Source organism: Phyllostomus discolor, chromosome 1, assembly GCF_004126475.2.
Source record: "Phyllostomus discolor isolate MPI-MPIP mPhyDis1 chromosome 1, mPhyDis1.pri.v3, whole genome shotgun sequence".
In the NCBI taxonomy this organism is placed as follows: Eukaryota; Metazoa; Chordata; class Mammalia; order Chiroptera; family Phyllostomidae; genus Phyllostomus; species Phyllostomus discolor.
This window is the reverse complement of record NC_040903.2, coordinates 189,101,598-189,124,620: the sequence shown is the minus strand read 5'-3', so window position 1 is coordinate 189,124,620 and position 23,023 is coordinate 189,101,598. Positions and strand designations below refer to the sequence as shown.

At 40.3% G+C, this 23,023-nt stretch overlaps 1 protein-coding gene across 6 annotated transcripts; it reads left to right on the top strand.

The window, feature by feature from the left end:
- The first annotated feature begins 67 nt into the window (after positions 1-67).
- On the top strand, positions 68-21,716 carry ZBTB25 (zinc finger and BTB domain containing 25). 6 transcript variants are annotated; one of them, XM_036010969.1, is made up of 4 exons: positions 869-956; positions 1,595-2,131; positions 12,757-12,936; positions 16,437-21,716. In XM_036010969.1, exons 3-4 carry the CDS (start codon positions 12,764-12,766, stop codon positions 17,569-17,571), a joined length of 1,308 nt encoding a protein of 435 aa, XP_035866862.1. In that variant the 5' UTR covers positions 869-956; positions 1,595-2,131; positions 12,757-12,763; the 3' UTR covers positions 17,572-21,716. The 6 variants fall into 6 exon arrangements, with proteins under 6 accessions (XP_035866872.1, XP_028361350.1, XP_035866862.1 ...); XM_036010977.1 differs by having other exon boundaries at positions 880-956; positions 1,964-2,131; XM_036010979.1 differs by lacking the exons at positions 869-956; positions 1,595-2,131 and adding an exon at positions 68-155.
- The last annotated feature ends 1,307 nt before the right edge of the window (positions 21,717-23,023 follow it).

The window sequence follows — 23,023 nt, the reverse complement described above, 5'->3', positions numbered from 1 at the left end:
CCCGCCCACCCACTCCGCCGCTGGCTGCTAGGGGCACCCGCGGTCGCCTGTTTGTTACAAGTTTCTGCGTCGGGCTCTGAGGAGACTGGCGCAACCCGCACCGCGGGGGCCGGCGCGGCGGCGGCTTGACCACCCCTCTTGCCCCTCTCCCAAGGGTAGGCTTGGGACCTCCTCCTCTCGTTTGCACAGCTGGAGGGGACTGGGCTCCTTCCGACTCCCCAAGGGCTAGATGCTGCTTTCCCACACTGTCCCGATGTCAGACCCCTGCCCGGGAGAACCCAGCAGCTCGGCCCTCCTTCGCGGTATGCCCCAGGCGTTCTGAGGGCACCGGCAGCCTCGTCCAACCCTGGACGTGGCCAATGAGTTCAGCGTCGCCCATTCCTCACGCTTCCCTCACCCTGCCCTCCACGGGCCCGTCGGCTTCTGGCCTTGAGTCACTTCCCCCGCCATGCCCCACCCCGCTAGGCTCCCGTGGCTTAGTTTCCCTGGCCCCGCGCCCTCATCTCTCCCTTTGAACACGCGGGCGCATCCTTCCCCACCCCCATTCCCGAACTGAAGGGGTGCCCATGCTTTTGCACATTCTGGGGAAAGTCCCCAAGTCACGCGGTTACGTGTGGGGAGCATGTAACGCCCAGGCTCATCTCCACGCTTCCGCCTACAGAGTCACGACTGGGGGACTGTGGCGGAGGCGGCCGAGCGCTAGCCAACCCATCCTGGCCACTTGAGAGGGTGGGCGGACTTGCACGTAAGCACGCACGCACACTCTGGCCCCTGCGCCCCTCTTTCCCGGCTACCGGGTGCGAGGTCACGTGGGCTCACCACGGGGCGGCCGGCGCGGGAAGCCGCGCGAGAATGGACTGCGGGGTGCGTGAGCTGGCGCCGCCGCGTGACGCTTGCGGCGCGGGAGCCGCCCCTCCCGCACGGGGGAGCCGGCTGGCCGCCGCAGCGGCGTCTGGGTAAGCGACGCAGCCCGGCCCTTGTGGGCTGCTCCAGGCTCAGTCCCTCCCGCCGGGAGCCGCCTGGGGTGGCGGCGGCCTGCAGCTGCACCGGTCGTGGAACAGATGCAAGTAGCAGGGGAGAGGGGTATTTTTGGTCTGTTTGACATGTCAATCAGGGCGAGGAGGAAAATGGTAACCGCGAGTGAGCGCTGGGCCGAGGATGCCCTTAGCCGCCCTTAGCTGTCCGCACAAGGCAGTTATCGGGGCCTCAAGCAAGCTAGGACCGCGCGAAAGGACGCCTGCTGCAGGCGGGGCTGCGACTCCGCGCGGGCAGCCGCGACTGGCGTGCGACTAGCGTGCGACGTTCCGCAGACTGCCGAGCCGACCCTTTAGTGAGTGGGTGGGTTTCCAAGTGCAGCCCGCAGAGGCCAATGTCCTCCCTCTCTCTTCCACCGTCATTTGTGATTACCTTGTTTTTAGAGCAGGGAGTACCCCCCTGGTCCCATAATTCATTTCTCTTTTTTCAGCGTATATGAATCTCATTCTAAGCATATCCAGTTTTCTTTTTGTAATTTTACTTTTTTAGAGAGAGAGGGAGAGAGAGAGAAACATTAATTTTGTTATTTATTTATGCATTCACTGGTTGCTTCTTGCAGTGCCCTGACTCAGGATGGAACCCGAAACTTCCAGAAGATACTCCAACCAACTGAGCTACCCAGCCAGGGCCAGTTTTTCTTTTTAAAGCTTGCCTCATCTATCACTTCCTTCCCTAGCTAGCACTCATGTGGAGCAAACAAGCTGTTCTTGAGCTGCATGAACTTGAGAGCAGCTAACATGTTTCATGAAGTAATGCCTGGTTTCCCTCAAGGGATTCAATTTGACATTTCTTCTCTTGACAATCAAGTCTTTTTGGTAAAGCTGTGCACAGGATTTTGTCAAGGATGTAAAAGTACGCTTTGTAGTCACACGTTTTAAAGCTGAAAAGGCCCTTACAGGAAAGCCAGTTCATCCCTCTTGTTTTACAGATGAGGACACCAGACCTAAAGAGCCAAGTGTGTAGCTTGATTGAGTCCTGCACCTCTTGAGTAATTGGACTCATCAGCTCTGGACACCTTAGTGGTTGTACTCTCTACCACACCAGGAGTGCAGCAGTGCCCATTTAACCTATGCACTGTAGAGGCTATTTGCCAGAGGTGATTATAGTCTTGATCCAGATTATTTAGAAATCAGGCTTGGCCAGTGTGTGATGGCTTTGGTATTTTAAGAAATGGGGTTGGCACTATTTCTAGGTGAAATAGAATGGCTAAGATGTACTTTGGAGCTCAAAAACTGCCCTCTCCTGCACCTCCCTTCCCACCCCACCCCCCCGTTAGCCCTCTTCTTTGCAAGAATAACCAACGTCTGCAGCATTGTTTCCTGAAAGTTAAGGCATCAAAGTCCTCTTTAGTAATGTGGACATGTTTTAATTAAGAGTAAACTGTTAATCCATTATCAGACATCAGCTCTTTGATAGGAAACAAAACAATGATGGGATAGGACATGGAATAGATTAGTACCAATAGATAGGAGGTTATCAGGAAGTAGTGAAAAGTCACCTGAATGGTCAGCCAGCAAGGAGGGAGGGACTTCACATGACTTGCTACACCGTTTTTGCCCAGCCCTACCCTGAATATCTCACCAATATTTGGAGGTAATGAAGATGGATTCAGCTCAGGTTTGGTTGCTGTTTATAAAGTAACTGCAGTGGCTAGCTGTTTCCATAGATGAATTTCAAATATTTACCAAAAGGAGGTAGTATTGTCTCCATTATCACAAACAGTCAAGGAAATAGGCTCAGAGATTCACATGGCTTCAATGATGCAGCCATTTGCTGTGAAATTCAAGCCTAGATCACTTATCTCCCAAGGCTAGTCTGTGCTTTTTTGCGCTGTATCTCACTACCACTTCAAGCCGGGAAGGGGGATGAGAGAAATTGCCTGTGGCTGATTTATTGGCGCCTGTGGTTGCCCAGAGAGGTTGAGCAGGACTTTCAGCTGCCCTCTGTGCCTTAGAAAGTGGAGCTGTGTGCTTCCACCCTATCTCCTGAGGGGAATATGAAGGAGCCAGGCTGTCTAGCTGGGGAGGAGGGGCCTAAGTGTCTTGGCGGTAAAATATCCTGGTGAGTGCTGTGCTGGGAAGTGTTGCATAATGCCCTCCCCACCACTAAACCAAAGTGATTTATGTACTGTGGTCTGTAGGTGCTGCTTGACCATCTTGTTAAAGAAATACTTGTCCATTTTAGTAATAACAGGACCAGAAAAGAGTTGGGGGTTTTATATTATTGGAGGGGTTTTTTTCTGGTCTTAAAAAAGCAGTGCAGGTGCTCTTATCTTGATAAATTATAAAGTACTTCTGCACCACTTCCTGTGCTCCCTTTCTGCATATTTATTCCAAAGTGCATGTGAACTTCAGTCTTTTGATAAAAGAATGCTAAGAAAAATACCACTTCAGTTTGTAGTTACAAGCACAGGCTATGGAGTCAGACCTAACGTTTGATTCCCCACTTAATACCGTTTGCTGGTTGTGTGTCCTGAGCCTAGGTTTCTCCTCATCTGTAAAGTGGAAAGAAACGAACACATAGTCATGGTGAGGGTTAAAAGAGATACTGTGCATAGAGCACTTAACACAAGGCTTTGCACATAGTACTTAGTCATTGTAATAGTAGCTATTGATAACAATTCTCTCTAGAGAAGCTATCATTGCTGCTTGAATTTGCTTAGCAAGAGTGGAGGAAGAGGAAATAAAGTATTTGAATCAAACATCAATTTCAGGATCATTGATTGAATTTATTAATACTTCCGCTTACCCTTTGCTAGCAGGAATTTTTTTTAATCTTTAGGAAAAAAATGTTTGTGGTGTTACTAGTTATTTTTGGAGTTTTTCTAATTCATTTCTTCCCTGGTTACAAATCAATATACGATGACTTGTTCTTTCTGAAAAATTCTAGACACATTTAAGCAAAGGGTTTCATTAGTCCATGTGGATAACATGTCAGTGGAACATTCTGTGGCAGAGGAAGTATGGTTTACCTATATGCAGAAGTTACAATCATTCTTGCTTGTACTGTGTTCTAGATCTGTACTAGCACCGTCATTTTCCAACTTTCTCCTGTCCTTTTAGTACCTTATTTTTTCTTTCAGAAATGAAGTCTTTTTTAATTATTATTATTATTTTTAGAAGACTAAGAAGAATCTTTCCTTCACAGGTTCTGATTTTTTTTAAGGTCCAGGAGCAATTTGCACTGAGCGGTGTTAGCGTTTTTTTGTTTGCCTGTGGCTTTATCAGACGTCCCACATGTTGGTTAGGTGGGGGTTAGAGATGCAGGGTAGGCCGGCTGTGTCTGCCAACAGGCAGGGCCCCAAACTAACGTTTCCCAGTTCCGTTAAAGGTTTCTAGAGCATAACTGCTCTTCCTGTATCATTTACCACGTCTGCTTCTTACCCTCTTCTGTAATATTCTCAGTGATTTTTATAAGCAGATGCCTAGAATTACTGCAGATTTTACCTTGACCAGTATTTTCAGATTTGGAATTTACACATCATTTTCAGATATTATGAAGATAGGTGTAATGGTAAAAAGAGAGTAAATATCTTTTTTTCATAAATACTTTTAAAAAGAAGTCTGAAAATAATGTGTTCCTCTTCTGTCCCCAGTGCCCATCCTACTAGCTTGGGAGCACTTTTGTTTCTTAATCTGGCTGGTTTTTTTAGTTTAAAGCTTTAATGAGCATTATAATTGTTGATTTTCGCTTACTTCCTGCAATTGGTATAATTCCCACATTTTGAGCACTTGTGAAGTTTTCCTTTTTCTCTATAATTTTAGAGTGTGAAAGTATTTTCTAGAGTTTTTTGTCCCCTCTTATAATAAGGCAGTGGTTCTTAACTAACGTATCTTACTAGATCACCTGCAGAGCTTTTTCAGAAATGATCTGTGTCTCACCCCAGCAATTGCGTTAGGGTTAATCTGGAGGACTCAGGCTTCAGTCCAACTCTACATGGAAAATGTTATCATACAGTCAGCTAAGTAGGAGCTACTATTCCAGGATAAAATTATTTCTGCAAACAATCTTTATCTAGGTTACACCCTCACAATCATGTGAATGTACCATTAAGAAGTTAAAATCATAGTATAAAATCTTTTATCACGTGGCAATTTGAATATATCAGCTTTTACCTTTGTGTTTATAGCCATGAGTGAGTATCTCAAAGAAGCTGTACACATTCCTCTGCCAATTTCCCTGTCTCCTTGTCCTGATATTTAATAATAAAGTCGCAGTGGTAGGAACCACGGAGAAGATATCTAAGACTATTTGTTTTCCACAGAAACAGATGTCTTAACTCCTTTTGATCTTTTCTTTATTAAAGATTCTTACAGCCTGAGAGAATGAAAAGCTATTTATTCCAGGACATCGTTCTGGCTACCATGGGTCTGAGAGTCCAGTCTAACTAATACAAAAGGTTTAAAAAAACAAAACCAAAGATGTTGAATATCAAGCTAACTTCGACTTAAACAAACATAGATACTGGTATAAAGCTGTTCTAGTGTACTTATTTTGAGCTAATCCAGAGTTACTGCAATCTAGTCAATAAAAAAGGTTTTTGTAGTGTCTCTTAAATATCAGTGCTAACTCTATTGTAATATAAATAAATACCACTTGAATAACAGATAAAGCATTTTAGGATTTACCACTCTTACATTTTTGCCTCCAATATTTGTAAGTATAATAAATTATTTTTTCTGCAACCTCTCTCACATCTTAAAATTTACACCAAAATTCTCAAATGTAACTTCTAACATCTTTCTGTGTGTATGAGAAACTGGTTGTTCCCCATACTAGAAATAAAATTGATGATCAAAGAAGTGATGAGCAAAAGTTACACAAACAGCCTAGCTAATAATTTGCAAAGTAGGTTGTGTTAGAAAATGTTCTCAGTAGCTCTGTTGGATTGGCTCTATTGACCTGAGGTAAAATCTGGTTGTGTTACCTTCAAACATCAATGGTCTATTATTATGCAAACAAGTTGGAATGAACCTGTTACATATATAAGTTGCTTTTATTAAAAAAAGATCTGAATTTGTTTCATTTCAGAAACTTGGAAGATGTATCCCCTTATTTCATTCAATATATTTGTAAAATCTGCCATCAATATGTATGTTGAAAGTTCTAGGTGGGGATTTTGAAGAAATGGCAGTGAGTTTATAGTCACACTTGAAGTACTACCAATGTCATCTAATAGCTAGTTGTGTGATTTGGGGTACCTTTCCTGCCTTCTCTGAGTCCATGTTTCCTCTACCACTAAATGGGACTACTTTAGTTAGTGCATAGCATAAAAAAATATAGGGCAGATTTCTCAAAGTGTGGTCCAAGGACCCCTCCTGAAACCCTTTCTGGGTGTCTACAAGGATCTCTCTTTTGCAAGGCCAAATTCTCTTAATACACATGAACCCAAAACACGTGGCAACGGATCGAATGCAGAAGCATAGGGGAAAAAACCCAGCTGTATTTTTTAAAGCCAGGTGTTAAAGAGGATTGCGAAATGTAAAACAATGCTACCCTTAACACTTTAAAAAAATGCATGTTGTGCCCTGGCTGAATAGGTGGCTCAGCTGGTTACAGCGTGAACCTGAAACACCAGCGTTGTGAGTCCTGAGCCCCAGTGAGGGCACATACAAGAATCAAATAATGAGTGAATAAATAAGTGAAACAACAAATCGATCTCTCTCTCTTTACTCTCTCCCTTTTTCTAGGATATAAATAAAATTTTTTAACTTAAAAATACATATTTAGAAAAAATATGTTAATATGTAATGGGTTTATTGTTTTAAATAAAATTTAAAAAAATTTCTCACTTTTAATTTCTCACATGGCAACTGTTGATAGACATAACCCACATAAACAACAGCTGTTCCCAGTCAGTAATACCTTTATAGTGTAAATGGATTTTGAGACCAGAACTTTTTAGAACTGCTGATAGAAGGTAATGGCTGAATGGTTCCTAGTAAGAGGAGATTTATACAATAAAAATTTATAGTTGTATTGAGATAAAAACTATAAACTTTAAAAAAGAAAAGGTTTCAGAAACTACCAGATGTCATTCACAAGTGACAAAATGCTGGCAGAAACGAATGCAGTCTGTACTTGGAAGAAGGGAGCAGCAGTGGATAAGTTTTTACTTTTGTGGCTGTTATCCTGAGAGAAGGTCCCAGTTGGTGACTTGAGGGGATGACTAAAGCTGAGATCATAACCTATAATCTTGCCTGAAGAAAAGAGGACAGTTAAGAGTGACCACACAAGCTGCAAAGTGAGCAGGAAAATCCTAGAAAGGATGAGTGAAAGAGCTAACTACTGCATATAAAACCCAGCTCAAATCCCTTGCCAACCCCGTCCTTATTTTTATACATGTGTTGAATAGCCTTCAAACAGCACATCTAACACTGAAAAATCGGAACCATACATAGGGAGGCAGAACTTGGAGTTTAAGTGCAGCCTAGTTAATTGGCTGCAAAAACATCAGTACTCCTTGGAAAAATATTACAGAATCTAAAATCTTTAGTAATCAGAAAGTCTAGGATGTTATCCAAAATGACTACACATGGAAAAACAGGAAATTACCACCCTAGTTAATGGACACCAAGAAAACCTAGAGGTGGATTTGGCAGAGAAGGTTTAAAGCAGCTACAACTGTGCCCATGGATGTAACGCAAAATAAAGTGGTAATGTGTGAACAAGTAGAAAACCTCAGCAGAGAAATAGAAACTTAACAAAGAATAAGATGAAAAATTTGACCTGAAAATACACTACCTGCAATTAAAAAAAATTCACTGAGTAGGTTTAATAGATTAGAAATGATGAAGTCTGTGAACTTGAAGATGGATGAAGAGAAATTATCTAAAGCAGAAAGAAGTATATGTGAAAGTTCTCTCTGTAATCTTCAATGTTCTATGTTAGCATCAGGGATGATTATTGCGCAAGGTTTCTTTCAAGGCCTAAACTCACCTCTTCCCTCTACATAGCGGCTGACTGCTAATTTGTAAGTCAATGCCATCTAAAAGAATACTTTTGAATTCTCTGTCCTTGAGTCATCCATTTCCTTTCCATTGTCAGAAAAAGAAATCTCTTTTCCCTAGCTAGCTGCTATCCTTATATTTCTGATTGCATTCCTTCTGGTCTCTGGAGGTTCCACCACTCTTTAGCCTGAAAGCCATGTTCAATCAGCAGCGTCTTCACTGTCCTGTCCTGTTTGTACCTACCCCTTACAGCTGCTGTCTAACATCCCCCTTGCAGTCGGATACTTTGCTCTTACTGTTTTCCCAGACTTTTTAGAGGTCACCAGAAATCTCTTGGTCACACACTTGGGGGTGTTGTAATGGGCCTCATCCACGTGTTTCCTTGCAGCATTTTCCACCATTGACACCTCCTCTTGCCAAGGTTCTCATGTTTCCTTCACCTTTATCTTCACTCAATGACAGTACATTTTCTTATTTCTCCTGTCCCTCTTGCTGCATCTTTTTTGTGTTGTTCAAGGGTTTATTCTTAGCTTCCATTACTTTACTCAATAGTCTCATTCACTCCTGGTGATAACAGCCTTATCGTTTCAGAGGACCTCCCCTCCCTCTCCAGCCCTGCTGTCTCTAGTGCCCCAGATTAGCATGTTTTCCCGTCATTGATCACTAAACACTAAACTCAGATGTCCTAGAGTGAACACCTTGAACTCAATGTGTCCAAAGTGAAAATTGTCTCTTATCAATCCAGTTTCTATGTCTCTTCGGCATTCTGAGACCCTGCTTTTTTTAAATATCAACACCTAGCACATGACACCATGCAAATATGACCTGAAGGGGTGAACAAGTACTTCCAGTTAATCAAGCTGGAATACTGAGACTCATCTTTGACTTGGTCTTCTCTGTGGCTGACCACCTCCAGTCTGCCTGCCAAGTCAGGTCAGTTCTTCATCTGGTATGTCTTATATCTCTTCCTTCATTTGTACCATTACTTGGATATTGTAGTAGGCTTCTTGCTGGTCTTTATTTCTCCATGCCTTTCCCTTGCTGATCTTTTTTTACATATTGCTACTAGACTGACCATTTGACTCAGAGGCCTAATCATGGTGATGATGATGATTGCTATTTATTGAACCCCTACTATGTACCCACTATTTCTAAGCACTTATATGCATCATCTTACCAAATCTATATAACAACCTGTGAGGCAGATACTTAAATTACCCATATTTTATAAGTGAAACAGAAGCCCAGAGTGTTGTGTCTTGAGAAGACCACACAGCTAAGTGGCAGAGCTGGAATTTTAACCCAAGGTGTCTGATTCCAGAGGTTGAGCTTAACTACTACATTGTTCTCCTCCACAGAAAACATCCTCATATAGTTCTCCATTTCAAACACCACTGGAGTACCTTTTAGTTTTACGTTCAGCACCCTTTGTGAGCTAACCCCATCTCGTTACTCTTGTTTTTTCTGTGCCAAACTGAATTCCTCCATTATCTGTATATTTACGTCACTCCCTGTCCTTTGGCTCATTCTGTTTTTTTCTCCCTGCAATGCTATGTTCACATGGATTCATGTAAATCCAGTTCAAAGGCTTATTTCCCACTGGGTCACCTGTTATTTATCTCCCCCTCACATAACATGTTCTCCAAACTGCTCTGTGGCACTTGTCACTTCATGTTGTAATTACTGTTTTATCTCCCCTGTTAGCCTATAATCTTGATTGCAGCATCTGTGTAATTTTTTTCTGTACTCATGTTTTGTGTAATACATACTTTCAGATATGTTTTGTTATTAATTTTTCTCTTCAATACGTAGTTTTTCAATAAGTAAGTTTAACCATTACTCATAGACCGTTAACCACAAGATTTTTTAAGTGTATGGTTAGCTTTTTAGTGTGCCATTTTCATTTCCATGTGGTCAGTAGTCCATTATATTAATGTGCCCCACACACACACACACACACACACACACACAAAGAATAGGTGAAAATATTTATGATCTGAGGGGGTTTTTGGGAAACAATTTGTAAGGCTAGTTTAAAGCGCTTCAATTTGATCCATTTTAACTGATTTTAAGGCACATTTTTCACATACTGAAATCTCCAATATAGAGTTTATTTTGTTTGTTTTTTTTTTAGTCTCCCCATAAATTGGGTGTTTTAGAATCAGAGAAATGTGGTCAATACAATAAGTAATCACTTTTGGAACAATATCCACAATTGGATCTTGTTTATATTCTTAGAGTTTGGCTCAAGTCTCTGTAGGTTTTGTTATCTTGTTATTTCTCATTTCATTGCTACTTAAAGGCTTTTATTTTTTAAATTTTTTAAATTTATTTATTTTTAGAGAAGGGAAGGGAGGGAGAAAGAGAGAGAGAGAACATCAATACATGGTTGCCTCTCACATGGCCTGCAACCCAGGCATGTGCCCTGACTGGGAATCGAACCTGCAATGCTTTGGTTCACAGCCCGTGCTCAATCCACTGAGCTACGCCAGCCAGGGCTACTTAAAGGCTTTTAAAGTGAGAAAGTACAGGGTAAGAGTTTTGTTTTTGTTTTTTTAATTGGGGAAAATTATTTTTGAGTAAGTAGAATTTTTAAAAGTAATGAATGTAAAATGAAGCAAGTTGCGGGATTCCTAAAGTATATTTCTATTTATACAAAACTTGAAAACGTGCAAAACAGTACCATACCTTCTTAAGGAATATCTACATATGCTGTCATGTTGTGACAATAAGTGGGAGAGCCATAAACACCAAACTCAAGATGGCTGTCACCTTTGGAGGCACCGGATGAGGGGGAGATGCCAGGGGTCTCTACCCTGTGTATAGTGTTCACTTTCTGTGCTCAGGGGTGGGTGGGTGTTTGTTACATGGTTCCCTGTACCTTTCAGAAATATAATTTTTAAAAATGAGGGGAAAAGGAATACATGTAGGTATGTATTTATAAAATAAAACTTCCATAAGAGGGCTTTTTCAAGTTTAAACAGTACAACTCCCCCCATCCTAAATCTCTGCTTCCTAGTTTCCCTCCTAGAAGCAAACATTTTACTCCAAGTATTCCTGAGGTTTCCTGGAACGCCGTGATGTGTAATCCAGACTGTTCCCCTGGCTCCTTCAGTTTGTGTGTCATGTTCCCCGGGAGGGAGAGGGAGGAGTCATTTGAGTACCGGAATCTAGTGCCTGAGTCTGAATCCCTGCTCTGCCACTTACTAGCAGGGTGACCTTGAGTAAATTAACTCTGTGCTGATGCAGTTTCTTCATTTGTAAGATTCACTGAGTACTCCCTTTCTCATGGGGTTGTACTGCAAATTAAATGAGTGAAAATTGCTTGACAATAGGAAGCTCTATACGGTGTTAGCTATTTTTATTTTATTATCAATCACTCAGCTGTCTGCTGCCAAAGCTACTGCCAGTGTCCAGCCTGCTAACCCCACACTCTAATCACTGCCTTCCTTACCCCTTGGTCTCTCTGGCAAATAAGGACACTTCATTCTCTTTTTAGGATCTACTTTTTAAGAAGAGGTTCTCCCACCCCGCAGAGATACACTCTGTGCTGAAACACCAGGGTTCTCTGCAGTCTGCACAGTTGGGGTGGAGAAGGTGGTGAAGCACAGCCTCCCAGCTCTCGGAAACCACAGCACTCTTGAATGTCCTTGTACTCACACTAGACTTCTCTGCCAGAATTCTTTTGCATGTTCTTCCTCCTGCATGATTTTTCCCCCTGAGGCCAGTGCACCTGTCCTGCATTCTACTTCCTTCAAGACCCTCCACATTCGTTATGTCTCTGAACCCAGTTTAGATCAGGGTTTAGGCTCTTTGCCATGTGGCTCCCAGGCCCCATGTAAATCAGGGGATGTGGCTTGATGTCTGGTTTAGGGGCTCCTGACCCTACTGTGACTGGTAAATTTCCCAAACATTGTATGGTAGGAGGCCAGCATCCCCTAAGCACACAGGATCACTAAGGAGCAGTGACATCTCTAGCCCAGCCAGGACACACTGTTATGTTATTAACATTTATAGCTAGCATCTGAACAGCCATTTCAATTACAAGGTGCTTTTTGCCCTGTCTGGTATAGCTCAGTGGATTGAGTGCAGGCTGCAAACTGAATGGTCACCAGTTCGATACCCGGTCAGGGCACATGCCTGGGTTGTGGACCAGGTCCCCAGTGGGGGGGGGGGGGGGGGGGGGGGCGGGGGTGAGGGGCAACCACACACTGATATTTCTCTCCCTCTCCTCCCCTTCCCCTCTCTCTAAGTATAAATAAATAAAATCTTTTAAAAATATTTTTTAAAAATTACAAGGTGCTTTTCACCTAACTTACTTAGCTCTGAGGCAAGGATCAATATCTCATTCCCATTTCTCCAGTGAAGAAACTGAGGACTAAAAATAGTGTGGTTGCATGGGTTTAAAAAAAGAGGACAGGCCATCCTCTTGCTGCTGTGTCACTCATACCAAGCTATGTTCTTACCAGATGGGAAAAAAGCCATAAATATGTATGGTTTCAGCAGAGTTGGTATTGATTGTCATATTAGGTAGTTTTAAGGTTTGCAACTAGGTTTGGGGTGAAATTAACAGTATAGAAAATTGTCAATCCCTATGTTGTACACCTGAAATTAATACAAAGTAATACTGAATATAAAAAATTAAAAATAAAATTTTAAAAAATTGTTGAATAACTTAATTTAAATTTAGGTCTTTTTGTACTCTGGAGGTTTGTGTGAACTGTAGCCAATTTTGTAAAAAGAAAAAATCTTTATTTTTCCTTTTATTCAGAGCCACAATGGACACAGCTAGCCATAGCCTTGTCCTTCTGCAGCAGCTGAACATGCAACGGGAATTTGGTTTTCTGTGTGACTGCACAGTTGCTATCGGAGATGTTTACTTCAAAGCCCACAGAGCAGTGCTTGCTGCTTTTTCTAACTACTTTAAGATGATATTTATTCATCAAACAAGGTAAGGATGTGCTTTTGTAAATCAGAAGAGTTTTAATATTATGGTTTATCTAAACTGTATTATAACATCATTTGGAAAAATTCTTTGTTATGGAGTCACCTTAAGAAAAAAATCGTAGTGTATATATTTAATTATTAGTAATTATATGCATTGTGAAGGATCCATAAGGATAAAACAGTAATAGTTCAAATTTATTGAAGGCTTATCTCATACCTGAACACTAAGTATTTATCTGATGTAAATTCTATTGTCCATACTATTTTAGAGAAAAGGAAATGGAGGCTCAGTTATTCCATCACTTGCCTATCCAGGATTATACAGCTAATAAGTTAGACTCAAAAGTAGACCTGGGCTCTTAAAGTTCTATGCTCTTGATCACTAAGTTATTGATTTCTATTCCAGAATACTTTCATAGCAAGGTTTCAGTGTCATAATTCTACCCACCTTATATTTCATATTACAGTTGAAAGGTCATTTGTTTCAAATATTTTTTCAAAAAGTTTTTGAATGTATGTTAACCCAGCATGGTAGGTATGTAGGGGGAGGGCTGGGAAGTGGTATTCAGATTCTGAGCTCTTGGTAAAGAATAGCTTCAATCCATCCTAGGTTGAAAGTGATAGAATACTATGTTTTTTTAAAGGACCTTACATGAAATACTTAGGATTCCAGCCTTAATTATACACTTTTAACATCATTCATTCAACTATTTTTAAAAAGATTTTATTTATTTATTTTTAGAGAGAGGGGAAAGAAGGGAGAAAGAGATGGAGAGAAACAATGTGTGGTTGCCTCTCGCATTCCTGTACTGGAGACCTGGCCTGCACCCAGGCATGTGCGCTGATGGGGAATCAAACTGGCGATACTTGTGTTCATAAGGCCAACACTCAATCCACTGAGTCATACCAGCCAGGGCTCAACTATTGGTTGACACTTACATATCAGGCACTGTGTTAGACCCCAATAACAGATAAGTTATACTCCCTGCCCTCAAGAAATTTGTAGTCTAATAGAGAGATAATGCAAGTAAAGAAAATAATTGCAGTGCAATTGATCTCTCTGTGCCCCAGTTTCCCTCTCTGTAAAACATTAGAATAGTATACCTACCCATGGTATTGAGAAGATTAAATGGATTAATAATATTCAAATGCTTAGAACAGCAGCTTTGTGCCGTTAGCTGCCATTATTAATAATTAGTGTGATTAGCCTTGGCTGGTGTAGCTCAGTGGATTGAGTGCAGGCTGCAAACCAAAGGGTCGCCAGTTCGATTCCCAGTCAGGGCGCATGCCTGGGCTGTGGGCCAGGTCCCCAGTATGGGGCACATGAGAGGCAACCACACATTGATATTTCTCTCCCTCTCTTTCTCCTTCCCTTCTCCCCTCTCTAAAACTAAATAAATAAAAATCTTTTAAAAAATAATAATTAGTGTGATAAGTATTGCACAAGGTAAAGTGAAGTGTCAGCAGCCTTATTTTGAGAAGGTTGGAACAGGTATTACAGAGGTCCTGGATCTTGAAGGATCAGGAGTTGTTTTTCAGATGTTGAAGAGTAATGCAAGAAAGTTCACTGAAGGTAGAGGAAAACATGCATGAAAACATGCAGATATGAACCAGGCTAGATCAGAATGATTGGAATGTATGGCACAAAGTGGAGAGAACAGAGTGGGGGACAGGTCATGGAAAGCCTTTTCTGCCATGTCAGAGTTTTCTCTCTGACCTGTGTCAATGTAGAAACTAGAAACACTGCCTTCACATCAGTCTTGTCTGAGAGCCACGAATTGGTTCAGTGCCTGTTGTGGACTGGCACCATGCTAAATCCAGGAAATACAAAGGTGGCAACCTGCCATGTCGTATCTGTTGAGCAACTGAAAATCCTTAGTTAACAGAACTCTGTGCTGATATAAAAAACACCTGCCACAGACCATGGAAGTAGGTGGATCAGAGCTAAGAGTGAAGCCCAAGAGAGAATCCCAAGATAACAGGACTCAAGAAACAGGTTGTCTGCATACTGACCCTCAGTGCTTTCTGGTGCATTCACACAGACTTCTGCTGCAGGGGCGTCTGCTGGCTGATTTCATTGTTCCCTGACGTCCAGTGCTTCCTTCAGATTGTCTTTCTCCTAAATGTTCAGGGGCGTTTCCTGATTTCTTGTTACACGGTCATTTCCATCTATTATCTGATATCTAGATTCATACATAAAAAAATGGGCTTGGGACTTATTTTAAAGCTTTTCAACATCATCCCCATATTCATTTGTGATTTGAACAGTAGATATGTTAATATAGTTTGGAAGACAAAATAAGGTTAACGTAATTTAAATTCTAAATATTACCAATTTCAATACACACTTTTAAATTTTAATATGTTTATTGTGATAAAATATACATAATATAAAATTTGTCATTTTAACCACTTTTAATTGTACAATTAATTGGCATTAATTACATTCACACTGTTGTACAGCCATCACCACTATTTATTTCTAAAACTTTTCATCACCCAGAAACCGTACCTATTAAGTAATAACTCCTCACCACCACCACCACCGCCGCTCCAACAAACTCCCAGTAACCTCTAAACTACTTTCTATCTTTATGAGTTTGTCTATTCTATATATTTCTCTTTTTAAAATCATTTTCATTAATATTCAAATATAGTTGTTTCTATTTTCCCACCACTACTTGTCCCTGCCCCACCCACCCTCACCTCAATCCTACCCTACTTTGGCTTTGTCTGTGGGCCCTTTATACACATTTCTGATGACCCTTCCCCTTCTTTCCACTGTTATTTCCCTCCCCACCCCCCTCTGGTTACTCTCAGTTTGTTCTTACTTCAGTGTCTCTGGTTCTGTTTTGCTCTCTTGTTTGTTTTGTTATTTTTTATAAGTGGCATACACAGCTTGCCCTCTTGTGTCTGGTTTATTTCACTTAGCATACTGTTTTCAAGGTTCATTCATATGATAGCATGTATCAGAACTTCATTCTGTTTTGTGACTGAATAATATTCCACTGTGTGTATATGCTGTGTCGTGTTTATCTGTCCATCTGTTGATGGACACTGGGGTTGTTCCTCCCTTTTGGCTAATATGAAGAATGCTGTACTGAAATTGGTATATGGGTATTTGTTTGAGTCTCTGGTTTGGTTCTTTTGGCTGTATACTTAGTAGGTTGTTATGTTCCATAAGAACGGGATACCTATTTTATTCATGATTTTTCTACTCTCTGGCAGCTAATATCACTTAGGAATCACTACATAACTGTTGAACAAATGAGAATATCTGTTTCCTAACTTTAGATGTAGATTGGATACATGAAGACTTGTTGCTGAGCCATAAAACTGGTATACAGTGAAAGTTTAAGTTTTTGTTACTTTGTTTCATCAAGGCAGATTGCTACGTTTGAACTTCTTAGAAAAATTTTGCTTTAGCCTGAGACTATATACTGTTAACTAAAAGGCCAACTAGGTTGTTTCATTTTGTGTGGGTCTATTTTTTGTTTTTAACAGTGAGTGCATAAAAATACAACCAACTGACATCCAACCTGACATATTCAGCTATTTGTTGCACATCATGTACACGGGGAAAGGACCCAAACAGATTGTGGATCACAGCCGTTTGGAGGAAGGGATTCGATTTCTTCACGCTGACTACCTTTCTCACATTGCAACTGAAATGAATCAAGTGTTCTCACCAGAGACTGTGCAGTCCTCAAATTTGTATGGCATTCAAATCTCAACAACCCACAAAGCAGCTGTCAAGCAAGGGCTGGAGGTCAAAGAAGCTCCTTCCAGTAACAGTGGAAACAGAGCTGCTGTCCAGGGTGAACACCCACAGTTACAACTTTCTCTTGCTATTGGGCTGGATGATGGCACTGCTGACCAGCAGAGGGCCCATCCTGCCACCAAGGCCTTGGAGGAACACCAGAAGCCCCCTGTGTCCATCAAGCAGGAAAGATGTGACCCAGAATCTGTGATCCCCCAGAGCCATTCCTCATCCTCGTCAGAGATGACAGGCCCAGCTTTCACCGAAAGTAGTATCAAAATTCACTTATGCCATTACTGTGGAGAACGTTTTGATTCCCGTGGTAACCTAAGGCAACATCTCCATACCCATGTGTCTGGATCCCTGCCATTTGGTGTCCCTGCTTCCATTCTGGAAAGTAATGACCTTGGTGAAGTGCATCCACTTAATGAAAACAGCGGCACTCTTGAATGCCGCAGGCTCAGCTCCTTCATCGTCAAGGAGAATGAGCAACAGCCTGACCACGCAAACCGTGGGACCACAGAGCCTCTGCAGATCAGTCAGGTGTCTTTGATCTCCAAAGACACAGAGCCAGTAGAATTAAACTGTAATTTTTCTTTTTCAAGGAAAAGAAAAATCAGCTGTACCATCTGTGGTCATAAATTTCTCCGAAAGAGCCAATTGCTGGAACACATGTATTCACACAAAGGTAAATCTTTCAGACATAACCGATGCCAAAGGTTTGGAAATGTGTTAGCCCAGAGATTCCAGCCGTGTTGTGATGGCTGGTCGGATGTCCCCCTGAAAAGTTCCCGCCTGTCACAGGAGCAGTTAGACTCGTCTTGTGCCTTAGATTCAGAGCTCACACAAGAAAACGTGGACACTATCCTGGTTGAGTAGCAGTTTCTCCTTCAGAATTTTCATATCCATTCTGACAAATTCATATTTTTTTACTCATAAATTATTCTCCTCCTCAAGTTCTACTGACTTCTTTCCTTTACCATTTATCCATAGTTTTAACATTGTATTTATTAGGTCTCCTTATTGTGAGATATTAATTCATAGCTATTAAAATAAACTTCAGTTAGGGCTGTGAACTTTTCATAAATTAATTCAGAACTTAGAAATCAGAAATCAATGTAATAATATGGGACTTTAGAGTTGATAGTTGTTTATAGAATTTTTAAGTTAATCCAGGTTGTAGAATCAGTAAAATCAAATTAATAGGAAGTAAATGAACTATTTTTTAAAGAATATTTTAGACTATCACTTTTGACTGATGTTTTGCAGGAATAAGCTTGTATGAGAATTATGTAAACATTTTCTGCCACATAGGAAATTAGTAGTTATTTTAATGCATAACTGTATTATAATATATTAAGATTTGTTTTAAACATAGCTGTACCAAATCACGAGTAGTTTTAAAATTATGTTTAGCTCTGCAACATCTTACATAGCATTTATTTATCTTTTGACATTGTGAGCATACCTCATTTTTAATAAAACATATTTTAGTTACAAAGAGAGAAAAGGAGAGGAGTCAGACATAAACAATCCTAAAGAGAGTAACCTGAAGATACGTGCACACAGGTGAGCACACAGGGACACAGGGACACAGAGATTCGGACGGATCTGCAGTGACTGGACCCCCCAGTGCTGTCACCTTAACCTAATGTGTTTTCTAGACATCTTAAGAACAATTTCAGGTTCTTTTTTCCTTTTATGACCGGAAGGTTACATGGGTTTAAAAGGGAAAATGTTAAAATACATGATTATCTTTATACCCTCAGTGTCAGAGGATTTCTAGGCTGCCTAAGTTAAAATTAATCTTCTAACAATCATGTGTAAAAACAATTTTTCAGTGACAGTTTTCACTTTTTTTGGTCATAAAACAAGTGGAGTAGATAGAGTCAATGTCCTAGAACTCTGTTTGAAATCTATGATAGATTTTACTCTATGCATAAACTTTTAACTCCCTTTTATAGTGGTGGAACTTATAAAACTAAAACCCCAGAAGAATTAAAATTGATGCACTCAGTGGTATATTCTCCTGCTTTATGCAGCTGGGAAAGAGCTGATCAAACCTCATCACAAAGGATAGGTCTAAATTGTTTCTGAAATGTTTAAGTATCTAATACTAGATAGTCAAGAATAACAAAAGAGAGGCTTCAAAACAGCCTCATCTTTTTTGCATGCCGTCTGTTAAATACTAAGCCTCACAGACATTTTAATAACTAGGATGAATTTGGTTTGCATGGCTTGGAAAAATGCTTTCAGCTCCTTCATGACTGCACACTCTGAGGACATTTCCTGACAACTTCAGAGTTCTCTGACAACATGAGAGCTCAGTGAGGAGGGAGCTCAAAGAGCGATCAGCTCATTCTAAGGGTGCAGAGGGTAGATCGAGGTTAGCTGAATTATGAAGTGGTCAGTGTTTCTTGAGGGTTGGAGGAAGAAAACCATTGGGCATTCACTGTCTAAAGCAGTGGCGTTTCCACCTTAGACAAGTGAGTAAAGCCTCCTGGGGTCAAGATTGATACGAGCTGAGAGCAAACTCTAGCAATCGCTGTAGGATTGATTGTATTGGGAATGGTTAAAATAAATGTGTTGCTCTTTGGGGTCAGAATTTCATCTAATCTTAAACCATTTAAGCAATTATTCTAACTGATACTGCCCTCAAATATCTCATCTCATAGGATGAGTGCAAATAGTAACCTTTATTTTCATGTATTTTAGGCTTTTCAAGATATGTGCCCCAGCCATCTTCAAGTAAAATTTTACTTTTCTCATTTTTATCATGTCTCTTAATTTTTCTGACTTTTCTCTATTCTTTACTCCTTGCTCAGTCTTTGGTGCTTGACACAAGAAGTTTGTAGCTAAAGGGTGTGATTACGGGTCCATAAGAGTTGTGGGGTAGGGCAGGGGTCCGGGGCCAGGTCTGGGTAAATGGTAGGAGTTTGCCTGTGGTTAATTGGCCATGACTGATAACGTTAATTTAAAGCAGAAATATATCTGCATTTGTTGGGTGTACATAAAATAGTGGTTAACTGTACTTTTAGTCTTGTTTTTAATATTAGGAATTCAAAACAAATGTTCTTTCCTTAGTCTTCATGATATTCTCTCTGTTTTAGGAAGTGGCAAAATGTTAACTCCGTTTTATATCAGTATAAAAAAATCCCCAAAGCTGGGTTCTGGAGACCAGTGAATAGTGGTGTTAGGGACTGACCTATTTTATTTTTTTCCATTCATTCAGCAGGCATATTTGAAAAATAACTGTGATGACTAACACTGTGCCCTAAGTATATTTTTTTAAGACATGATTTTTTACTAAATCTACTCTGTATAAAAAATGTTCTTTCAGCTTAACTCTTTAGTTTTGACTAATCATCTGCTTTTAAAATGGAGCTAATTACCTTAGCCATACAGAATGGCTTGAATAATTATTACCAAACTCTAAAAACTGGAAGTGCTATATGCACCTTAATTAGTGTATCAGGCAAATACTACACAGACATTTGCCCCTTGGATTAGCTTGGAACTTGCCCTTCTTTGCGGATCCTCTACATAGTTGTTGCCTGGAGAAAAACAGACGATTTCAGTGTTTGTCTTTATTAGCATATCAGTATCTGGTAAGTTCAGTCTGCCTTATAAGAAAACCAAAATGTCCTGATCTGTACTTATCTCTTGAGATTATTATTTCTTGCTCTGATTTTCTGATTTCCCATCTATAAAGTGGGTATAAGCAATCCCTACCTCACAGGGGTGTTGTGAGGATTTGTATTAAAACTGTGTTAAGCTTTTAATGTTATTGATAAGAATCAATCATATAAAGAAAACTATATGTATTCTATAGCTAAATCTATTAACTTCAGTATTCCAACCCAGAAGCAGTCATATACTATTTAATACTCAATGATTAATTGATAAAATTCTTATTTTTTACAAATACTCTAGGAAAAACTGTGTTGACAGAAGTCTCATTCTACTATAGTTTAATCATTAGACTTTTTCTTTAGACTTCACCATTAGTTCTTTTGCATTTTGGGGAATAAAACCTTGCCAATTTCAGCTTTACTGAAAGTTCTTCCAAACATATTATTTACACCTAGGAAAAGGAAGAAAAGCAATGGTAGAAATGTTTTTATTTCTTTGATGTAGGTCATCTAAAAAGTAGATGGGGAAAAGAAATGGAGTGGGGATTATAACATAGTAATTAATTATGTTCTGTTTAAGTAGTAATGGAAAGGCTTCATTTAAAACTGAAGGAAATACATATTAATCATGGAAAAAGAACCTGAAAAAATGTGTAATGTTTATTTGCACAGGCACGTTCTTGATGTTGTACCTCATATCGTTGATAAATATTGACTTTCTGTAGTGATTGAGGTAAGAATAGGCCAAATGAGAAGTTTTCATAATGTATCTGTGACTTTGTATGTTTTAAACTAAATGTATCTCTATGGAATTTTATTATAATTAATTTGTAAATTCCTAGAGTGAAATCTGTAAATGATTACTCGCTGCTGTAATTCTGTGCTTGTGTGGTTGGATGTTTTGAAAACTGGTGCCATTACACAGCCTCAAACCTGGACGTCTTAAATACAAGGAATCACACACTGTGACTTTTGTCTTCAAGACCTTGAAGAATCCCTTGTGCTTCTGTATGTATCCTTGCTGCACTTGATGACTTAGTAGATGTTGCTCCTGTGCAATAGACACAAACTATCATCAACTCTTCTCTTTTGTGCCAAATAAAATCATTTAGTCAGATTAGATTACATATTGACTTAAAATACTTTCAAAGAAACTTGGATTTCAAAAACTTGTACAATATAAAAGGCCCACTGAAGAAATTTTCAAACTACGAGTAACACACAGCAAAATATAGGAGACTGAAATCAATAATATATTGTATGGTTAAACTCTTTCACCTAATGTACTGTGAATTTGCTTCAGAAACATTCTTTTAGAGTTTTGTATGCAATGAAAATAGTGGATTTCATGTATTTTATCATGACAAATAAATTAATGCAATTTGACCATAAGCATTTTATTAGCTCAGCTTATAGAATGTGTTCTTACTTTACATTAGTGTGTGCCAGATGCCTTCCTAGTGTCGAGGTAAGTAATCGCTGTGCCAGGAAACATGCCGGATGTGCATTGTACTAGCGAGCCCAGTTCTTATCAGCCACAGTCCAACTACTATCTCTGGAAAGAAAGGTAGTATCTAGTCATTTCCCAGAAGTTTCTTGCTTTGCTTCTTTTTTCCCCTCCCCTATTCCCTGCTGTTTCTCCACTGGTAACATAATCTGCAACAGTGTTTCTCAACCAGGATGTGTTAGGGTTCTCCAGAGACAACCTGACAGGATGCGAGTGAGTGAATGTGCATGCATGTGTATACTCCATGGTCAAGTTAACACAAATCTTAACCACCACAAGGGTGGTCCCCCTCACCGTGGGGACATCTGGCAGTGTGGAGATGTTTTTGGTTGTCAGACTGGGTGGGGGTGGGGGCAAGGTTGCTACTGGCATCTTGTGGGTAGAGGCCAAGTTTGCTGATAAACATCTCACAAAGCAGAGGATAAGCCCCCACAACAAAGAGTTGCCTGGCCCAAAATGTCAGTAGTGCTACGGCTGACTAATCCTGGTCTAAAAGCTTAAAATAAGTTTTGTGATGGTTGCCAAGAGAAATTCTGGGATTTCTGTCTCATTCATCTTTGAAGTTAATACAGTTCTTACTGCATATGAGACTTATTAGATCAGAATTAAATTCTGTTTGTAAATATTATTCTTTATCTCAGCCTTTAAAACATTTTTTAGACCTGGCTGGCGTAGCTCAGTGGATTGAGCACGGGCTGGGAACCAAAGTGTCCCAGGTTCGATTCCCAGCCAGGGTACATTCCTGGGTTGCAGGCCATGACCCCCAGCAACCGCACATTGATGTTTCTCTCTTTCTCTCTCTCTCTCCCCCCTCCCTCCCTTCCCTCTCTAAAAATAAATAAATAAAATATGTTTTTTTAAAAAAACATTTTTTAAAGTGTGACTATTAAAAAATCAAGGATGCCTGGCTGGCATAGCTCAGTGGATTGAGCGCAGGCTGCGAACCAAAGTGTCGCAGGTTCAATTCCCAGTCAGGGCACATGCCTGGGTTGCAGGCCATGACCTCCAGCAACCGCACATTGATGTTTCTCTCTCTCTCTCTATCTCCCTCCCTTCCCTCTCTAGAAATAAATAAATAATATGTTTAAAAAAAATCAAGCATGTATTAAGAAACAAGACAGCTTTAAAAAATATGTTGATTTTAGAAAGAGAAACATCAATTGATTGCCTCCCATATGTGCCCCAACTGGGG

What these genes read in the sequence shown, in the direction of transcription:
- ZBTB25 (XM_028505549.2), top strand. Translation starts at nt 853, where the DNA reads ATGGACTGCGGGGTGCGTGAGCTGGCGCCGCCGCGTGACGCTTGCGGC. An exon ending in GCCGCCGCAGCGGCGTCTGG is followed by an intron (nt 957 to 12,756) that starts GTAAGCGACGCA and finishes CCTTTTATTCAG; the next exon opens with AGCCACAATGGACACAGCTA. An exon ending in ATATTTATTCATCAAACAAG is followed by an intron (nt 12,937 to 16,436) that starts GTAAGGATGTGC and finishes TGTTTTTAACAG; the next exon opens with TGAGTGCATAAAAATACAAC.